This window comes from Pavona decussata, unplaced genomic scaffold, assembly GCF_977016875.1.
Source record: "Pavona decussata unplaced genomic scaffold, jaPavDecu1.1 SCAFFOLD_324, whole genome shotgun sequence".
Taxonomy (NCBI): domain Eukaryota; kingdom Metazoa; phylum Cnidaria; class Anthozoa; order Scleractinia; family Agariciidae; genus Pavona; species Pavona decussata.
Window position 1 is genome coordinate 1,323,352 of NW_028145713.1, and position 8,102 is coordinate 1,331,453.

The window sequence follows — 8,102 nt, forward strand, 5'->3', positions numbered from 1 at the left end:
GAGAATTGGGTCGAGATCGCCTTTGACGTCATCTTATCATCAAAAATTTTTGAGCACAAAGGAATTGACAGCTCTACAGGTTGAAAAAAGGGAGATTTTTTTTTCTGTTCGGCGCTTGAAAGTTCTGATCACGGAAAGATGCCTCCTTGCCGCTGTTGTGCAAGACTGTAGCAACAAGTCGAATCCACGAGCTGGAATTTCTTTTGTTAGGCCAAAGTCTAGCCAGGAGGTCGCAAAGTGGAAAGCTTTCGTGGGGGTACTCCAACTTAGTAGAAAGCATTAAAAATGTTGAAGGCTTGTTGAAAGCGTGTTGAATCAAATTTGAATCGGTTTCAACTTTCGTTTAACATCCATACAACATTTCCTTTGCTCTCGAAAATGTTGAATGCTGTTGAAGCAGTTCGAACTTAATTGTTCTTAGTCATAAAAAAGCTAGTGAGCCACGTGATCGCGCGCGAAAATTGCCTTTCGTGAGAATTCGCCACGCGAGGAGATGGATAAGGTGATGCTTAGAACATAATTCCTGTTGAATAACGGTACAGTAGACCGTAAACCCAAAACCCATTAGATGGATTTATAAAAGGGCCACCCTGGGATGTATCGTATTTTTCTCTTGGTCTTCTGTACATTGACTCACAATCTTTAAGGACCTCAAGTTCGAGCAAGTAAATAGCTTACCTTTGGTATCAGCAGTCTTATGTTTTGAAGTATTTGCTTGGTTTTCGCTTTATTTCTTTTTAAGCAGTTGCCAGTTTTGGTTTCAAATAGAGACGTAACAGAAATATACCGTGATTTAATATATATATTTATACACACATTATAATCGAAGATTTTTTAAATGATAATGATAACCGTGGTTAAAGTTTTGTTTACATTATGGTACAGTGCGTGAATTAATAGTAACGACAATAGCAACCCGCGAATAGCTCAAGGTAATCAAAATGTGGGCTGCTAGGAAAAGTACTGATTTGTTCAAAAGGCTTAGCATTCCTGTCAAAATGCAGTTTTTGTTGTTGTTCTCTAAACTATCAAACAAGTATTTTTACCGTTACGTTGCCTCTTAATTAGTCTTATACTCATTTCGTAATTCTGTTGTTAATAAACTGATTTTGTTGAACTCCTCCATGTCGTCTGTTATTTCAGAGAAAAGTGCATTACTTTCGAAATGAAATAAATAAAGATTCCTTTCCCTATGCAAGGCGGCTGTTTTCTTAATTTGAAATTCTATTTTATTTGTTTTTATTTTATTGCTGTTCAGCTCGAATGCAATCTATTGCGTTACTATTGTATCGTGACAATAAAACGCATGATCAGATGTCACCATACAATAGTAACGCAATAGATTGTAGTTAGAAGGAGGGTTATATACTATGTCGTTTTGGAAGCAATAAAAGTCTGTGTTTGAATGAGATGAGATCGACTCTCCCCAAAATCAGCGAGCTTGCAAGCAATTGGTCGGTAATTATACTGTCGCGTGACTTCTTCATCATCTGACAGTTCGGCATAATGCTGGTTGCTTATCAATATGTTGCCAGGCTTGAGGTCTCTATGAGCCCCGGGGGGGGGGGGGGGGGGTACTTGGGTTCAGTTTTGCTGGGTATGTGCCGCTGGCCTCTCAGAGCCCCTGCCCCATTATAGTCTTTTTTTGTGGCCAGTTATAGACCCCATCTTAGTCACTTTTTGGGAAAATGTAATTTTCGCGATCCCAACTAAGTCACTTTCTATTTATTTATTTTTTTCTTACCCCAAAAATCCGAAAATGTGCGACCCCATTGTAGTAACTCTACTGAAAATGCAACCCCATTCTAGTCAATCCAGTCGTGAAAATGTGACCCCATCCAGCGGCACATCCCCATTAGCCTCTTATAAGGGAGTACCCCCCCCCCCCCGGGCTATGAGCTATTCCTTTTGAATGCAGAAAAGTAAGTCCCTCGACAATTTCCATCGCTGCGTGGGTTACAAGCTCATGGAATCCTTCGCAGTTGAATTCGTCAATTTGCAGCAGAAAGTCGGAGAGGGAACTGACACGCACATCTTCGCCAAATTGCTTAAAATCGAAGTACATGTACTCCAACATCATGGCGAGAGGCTGGCAGCAAACGGCTTTAAATTTCACAATGTTTCTATGATGCAGTTCATTAAGAAGTGCCACCTCTTTGAAGAAAAGCTTCTTCTCTTCTTGGTCCAGGACCTGCAACATTTTCTTAACTACAACTTTTGTCGTTGTGGTATCTCCCGAAAATCTGTACTCGGTGGTATAAACATCACCAAAAGCTTCTTGCCCGATTCTCTCCTTCACGGGTAATTTGTTGCAATCGAAGCGCTGGATTTTTGCGTCGATATAATTGCCCGATTTTGCTTTACTTGTAAGCTGAGGAAGCTTAAATTTTTGAAAAAGGGCCATGTTTTATCGAGGGGAGCAGGAACACACCGCAACTAGAAAGACCTCACGTGTTGAAGTTTCCCGCCGAAATGTTTTACCCGCACTGGTTGACCCTGGGTCACTAGGGGAGTTTTCCGTCACGGAAAGGGCATATTGACCCTGGGTCACTAAGTTTTCCGTCACGGAAAGGGCATTTGTGGAACGTTGCGTGACGGAAAAATAAGGGACCCAGGGTCAATATGCCCTTTCCTATTCCAGCATTCGCGCCTTTATTGTAAGAACGTGAAATGCTTGGACTGGGGCGTAGCTAAGAGAGAAAGTTCCCATTTTGTGTGTAATTAATTTAGCCGGTGATCCCCCTCCCCAAATACTCCGGTTTCCTTCTTTACCCAGCTAGAGAATTCACACCCCCACCCCCTCCCCCACTTCAAATAATTTTTGGGTGGTTTCTGGTGAAGTGGGGAGAATGAGGTCGGAGAATATTTAGATCATGCAATGATGTCATGCAATGGCAACGATAAAAAATAACCTCTGACCGAACGCCAAATTAAAAAGCTGTGTGAATCTGATATTTCAATTTATTCTAATTGTAATAAACTCTAACTGGTAAAGAAATGTACATCTTTCTGATTTCTGATTATCTTTCTGGTAACAAAATGTACATCTTTCCGCCAATGTGCGTTACTATTGTATCGTGACATCTGATCATGCGTTTTAAATGTTAATTTTGTATGTACTACAAGTACAATTTTTGACAGCTCTGTGTTTTTTCGGCATGCGTTTTCGAGGTCTGCGTTCTCGAGGTCTGTGGTCTGTGGTCTGTGGTCTGCCTTTTCGAGACACCCGCCTTTATAAAGGCTACAAAATACATAACGGTGGTGTTGATAAGGTCTTATGGGTATTTCAACCGGGTGAACACAGCTTTCAAACGGTCACAGTTTAATGAAAAACTAATGTGCAGATTGCAGGCTACCATGATGTAAAAAAAAAACGACGACGAAGATATCGAGCCAATTTTAATTTTAACTTCAGTTTTGCCCTCAGGGCATCACGCGTAATTAGCGTGTGCTGTATTTGTTGAAGACCCAGTTTCCTTAGAACTTTACTTTGAGATCCAGTCACGTTAGGGTGGCGATAACTGAGATGGCAAGCCATTTCATATCGGAAGGAACGATGTCCCACGAGATTACTTTTCGTCTCGCTCAAACGAGCGACTTTGACGAAATTCTCAAGCTATCAGAAGGAATATACGGAGGCCACGATTATCTTCCATTGAGATTTCATACATGGATGAACATGGAAAATTTGGATGTGATGCTCGCTTTCTCCGGCGAGAAACTTGTGAGCCTAGTCGCGTGTTGTATTGTTGACGACGGAAAAACATACGTCACTCGAGCGGCGCGTACTTTGCGGGAGTTTCGTGGACGAGGTATCTACAAACAGCTCTTACAAGCAATGGAAAATTTCGTGCTAACAAAATTCCCGAGCGTCGTAAGACGACGATTTGTAATTGAAGAGAAAGCGACGCCTTCCTTTAAGGAGCTTGTGACACCGGAAACTTTGGTCTGTTTCGTTGAAAAGGCGACCATACAATCTCACCAGTTTTCTAGTACGTTTGATTCCGTGGAAATTCAGTCATGTACAATGGATTACCTGTGCAGTGTTATCTTTTCTTCTCCTCTGGCAAAGAAATTGTTCCCAGACGACATAATCGTCGTAGACTACATCCCCATCAAGCCCATACGATCAAATATCGAATACTTGATACAGGAATACGGGGATGTGTACGTCGCGGTCGAAAAATCCACCGACGATTCTTCTCCGAGATCTGTCAGCCTTAGTTTACTTTCACCCAGAGTAAAGTATAATCGTTGGGCAGTCGCCATTTACAGCTGCAATGATTCAGTGCTGTACGAAGCTCATCTTTTGCATCAGTTGAAGCGCGCCTGTGAGGTTATCAAGGGAGATTTCTTTTTCATTTCATCTCAGGACAAAACGCTCGCAAATTCTGGCAGGAGAGTATTGAAAGAACTTTTTCACATGGAAAAAGATGAAGATTTGTCCGATATTGGTAATACAGTGAGAATCTACGAAGTCACGAAGCCAACGTCATAATGCAGACCTGCCAACCCTTGCATAGCCTCCCTCTGGCAGAAGCTCTTTTGGTTCGTCACGCAACCTTTCCTCTCCAAAGATTGCGTTACGAGCCAAAGGGCCTTTTTGAGGGACGCTAAGCCCCAATCAGTGGCTATTTTCAAATGCAGAAGAGATGAGTAAAAAGTAAGCTTAAGATATTATTGAATGGGACTGGAAATATGTCAACACCAGGACAATACATTCTTCAGTAAAGTTTTGCGCGCGACCGTAAAACTTGTATAATTTATTCTGGTATTTTATCGGATAACTCAACTCGGTTGAACCAATTTTCCATGAACAGAAAAAAATAACTCAAATTTACGCGCACGAGAATCTCAGTTTAGGCTCCTGAGGGCGCAATTTATCATACAACCTGCGAACTCCTATCAAAAGCTTTGTCTTCATAGAAAACGAACGCCAACGCACAAGAACAATAACGACGACGAAAAGCCGTTGTATACGTGTATCGAATTGAAAAGCGAGAATTACCTTATCAGAGATTGATTTCGAATAGCAAAAACAAGAAAAGACGAACTACACGAGGACGGGTAAAAACAAGGAAGGCGCTTATCATACTTCTAACAACTTGAACTCGAATCCAAACTGTATGATTCCTTTATCCCCTTGAAAGTTAGAACTGTCTTGTAGAGTATAACCAAGACTGGCCACTAGAAGGTTCTGCTCCGTAGGTTTCATTTGAATGGCATATCTTTTAGATTTTATTCACAGACTCAAAAGTGTCTTGTACAGCATGACAAACAGCACCACAAGAAAGTTCTGCTCAGTAGCTTTCATTTGGAATGATCACACTTTAGGATTTTACCTGCACACTCAAAAGGTCAACTGTCTTGTACAGTATAATAAACAGCACTACAACTGAAAGCATTGCTCAGTAGCTTTCATTTAAATGATATGGATCAAACCTTATTTACACTTTATTCACTACGTGTGTTTGACCGTGTAATCGGTGGAGAGCAGTGAACTATGACACCACAATCACAATTTCGCATCAACAGTATGCATTAAACGGTTTCAACATCTGGTTCAACATGCATTCTACACTTTGTTGAACCAACCGTCGGGGGCTTTTGAACAGGTCATCCAACTTAGTTGAAAGAATTAAAAATGTTGAAGGCTCGTTGAAAGCGTGTTCAATCAAATTTGAATCGGTTTAAACTTTCGTCTAACATCCATACAACATTTCCTTTGTTCTCGAAAATGTTGAATGCTGTTGAAGCAGTTCGAACTTAATTTTTCGTAGTGATAAAAAAGCTAGTGAGCCACGTGATCGCGCGCGAAAATTGGTTTTCGCGAGGAATCGCCACGCGAGGAGATGGATAAAGGAATGTTCGTAGGCTATGTGTACAAAATAAATTCGAATCCTCGCACGCAGGACAAGTCGACTTTATCGAAAGCTTGTAGTCGTTTCAATTGAGTAGCCGCTGCTATCATTTTTAGGATGGAGTATTGTTCTGTTGTTTCTACTATTATTTTCTGGAAAGTTTGCAAGCCAATCATGCGAGACCTTCTGAAACCTGCAACAGCATCGCCTATCTCGCCTCAAGGCGACCGTCGCTCGCTGTTTTTGTTTTCCGCCATAAGAAGTTGACTGTAAGTCGATTTGTAGCAAGTCTATACTGAATTCTGTATGATAAATTGATCTGTGAAAGTGTTCTCGCTGAAGATTATAATACGACATTTTCACTATGGCATAATTTTACTACAACTTCCACGTCCAATTCCTTTCTTCAGCTTTTTGTTTTGCTATGCTAAGCAGAGCTATTGTTCTTCACTCTCTACTGGAATCAAAATTTTAAAAGGAAAAATAAATGAATCAAACAATAAATCAATCAGGACAATAGACCCCTTCTAAAAGAGAGGAGATTTTAATGAAGAAATTAATGTACAGATTGCAGGCTACCATGAAGAAAAAAAAAAAAAAAAACGAAAACGAAGGTATCGAGCCAATTTTAATTTCAAATTCAATTTTGCCCTCAGGATATCACGCGTTATTAGCATGCGCTGTATTTGTTGAAGACGCAGTTTCTTTAGACCATAGTTAGTAGAGGAGACTGGTTATGAAAGTCGGCAAAAGTCAAAAGCAAAAACAACGGTGCTGCAATTTAGGTTGAACTGAAAGCTCCCTGACAGTGAACAACCTCTTGTTTTTTGGTCGCACATTCAGACTGAATAAATTAAAGGTATGTTTCTATTAGAAAGTTTTTCAAATTAATTGGAGTGCTATTGAGCGTTGTCACCTTTGTGCACCTTCAAGGGCAAAAAAGGCCAACAAAAACCTAGAACAAAGGAAGAATGTGGGGCGTCATAACCATTGCCCTTTATTTTATATGTTAAGACCTTTACTTTGAGATCCAGTCACGTTGGGGTGGCGATAACTGAGACGGCAAGCCTTTTCATATCGGAAGAAACGATGTCCCAAGAGCTTACTTTTCGTCTCGCTCAAAGAAGCGACTTTGACGAAATTCTCAAACTATCTGAAGGAATATACGAAGGCCACGATTATCTTCCATTGAAATTTTATACATGGATGAACATGGAAAATTTGGATGTGATGCTCGCTTTCTCCGGCGAAAAACTTGTGAGCCTAGTCGCGTGTTGTATTGTTGACGACGGAAAAACATACGTCATTCGAGCGGCGCGTACTTTGCGGGAGTTTCGCGGACGAGGTATCTACAAACAGCTCTTACAAGCAATGGAAAATTTCGTGGGAACAAAATTCCCGAGCGTCGTAAGACGACGATTTGTAATCGAGGAAAAAACGAAGCCTTCCTTTAAGGAGCTTTGGACACCGGAAACTTTGGTCTGTTTCGTTGAAAAGGCGACTATACAATCTCACCAGTTTTCTAGTACGGTTGATTCCGTGGAAATTCAGTCATGCACAATGGATTACCTGTGCAGTGTTATCTTTTCTTCTCGTCTGGCAAAGAAATTGTTCCCAGACGACCTAATCGTCGTAGACTACATCCCCATCGAGCCCGTACGATCAAATATCGATTACTTGATACAGGAATACGGTAATGTGTACGTGGCGGTCGAAAATTCCACCGACGATTCTTCTCCGAGATCTGTCAGCCTTGGTTTACTTTCACCCAAAGTAAAGTATAATTGTTGGGCAGTCGCCATTTTCAGCAATGACTCAGTGCTGTACGAAGCTCATCTTTTGCATCAGTTGAAGCGCGCCTGTGAGGTTATCAAGGGAGATTTCTTTTTCAATTCGTCTCAGGACAAAACGCTCACAAATTCTGGCCGAGGAGTATTGAAAGAACTTTTACACATGGAAATAGATGAAGATTTGTCCGAGACTGGTAACAATATATGGAGACTCTACGAAGTCACGAAGCCAACGTCATAATGCAGTGGGTTGTCCAATACACCCAAACTGAGTCCGATGGACGAAGGCCATGAACAACCAGACTCACCGGAAGTCAGTTCGCGAGAGACTTAGTATAAATACAGCAAAGTTTAGTTGAGGAAGGGGGTGGAAAATGTCGACAAATGAACTCCATCGGATCCGATGGGGCCGGTTTGCCGTCGAACGAGTCCATCGGACTGCCACGTGTCA

At 41.3% G+C, this 8,102-nt stretch overlaps 3 protein-coding genes across 3 annotated transcripts; 2 read left to right on the forward strand and 1 right to left on the reverse strand.

Moving 5' to 3' along the window:
• Positions 1-1,368: 1,368 nt before the first annotated feature.
• On the reverse strand, positions 1,369-2,404 carry LOC146453719 (cell division protein kinase 2 homolog CRK1-like). Its single transcript, XM_085096401.1, has 2 exons — positions 1,901-2,404; positions 1,369-1,554 (listed from the first exon to the last, which is right to left on the reverse strand). The coding sequence occupies exons 1-2, from the start codon at positions 2,402-2,404 to the stop codon at positions 1,369-1,371; spliced, it is 690 nt and encodes a 229-aa protein (XP_084952527.1).
• A 1,152-nt stretch (positions 2,405-3,556) lies between these two features.
• LOC146453720 (histidine N-acetyltransferase-like) lies at positions 3,557-4,498 on the forward strand. The gene has a single exon (XM_085096402.1). The coding sequence runs from the start codon at positions 3,557-3,559 to the stop codon at positions 4,496-4,498; it is 942 nt and encodes a 313-aa protein (XP_084952528.1).
• Positions 4,499-6,950: 2,452 nt separating this feature from the next.
• On the forward strand, positions 6,951-7,892 carry LOC146453721 (histidine N-acetyltransferase-like). The gene has a single exon (XM_085096403.1). The coding sequence runs from the start codon at positions 6,951-6,953 to the stop codon at positions 7,890-7,892; it is 942 nt and encodes a 313-aa protein (XP_084952529.1).
• Positions 7,893-8,102: the final 210 nt, after the last annotated feature.

What these genes read in the sequence shown, in the direction of transcription:
- LOC146453720 (XM_085096402.1), top strand. Translation starts at nt 3,557, where the DNA reads ATGTCCCACGAGATTACTTTTCGTCTCGCTCAAACGAGCGACTTTGAC.
- LOC146453721 (XM_085096403.1), top strand. Translation starts at nt 6,951, where the DNA reads ATGTCCCAAGAGCTTACTTTTCGTCTCGCTCAAAGAAGCGACTTTGAC.
- LOC146453719 (XM_085096401.1), bottom strand. Translation starts at nt 2,404, where the DNA reads ATGGCCCTTTTTCAAAAATTTAAGCTTCCTCAGCTTACAAGTAAAGCA. An exon ending in TTCTGCATTCAAAAGGAATA is followed by an intron (nt 1,555 to 1,900) that starts GCTCATAGCCCG and finishes CCCCCCCCCGGG; the next exon opens with GCTCATAGAGACCTCAAGCC.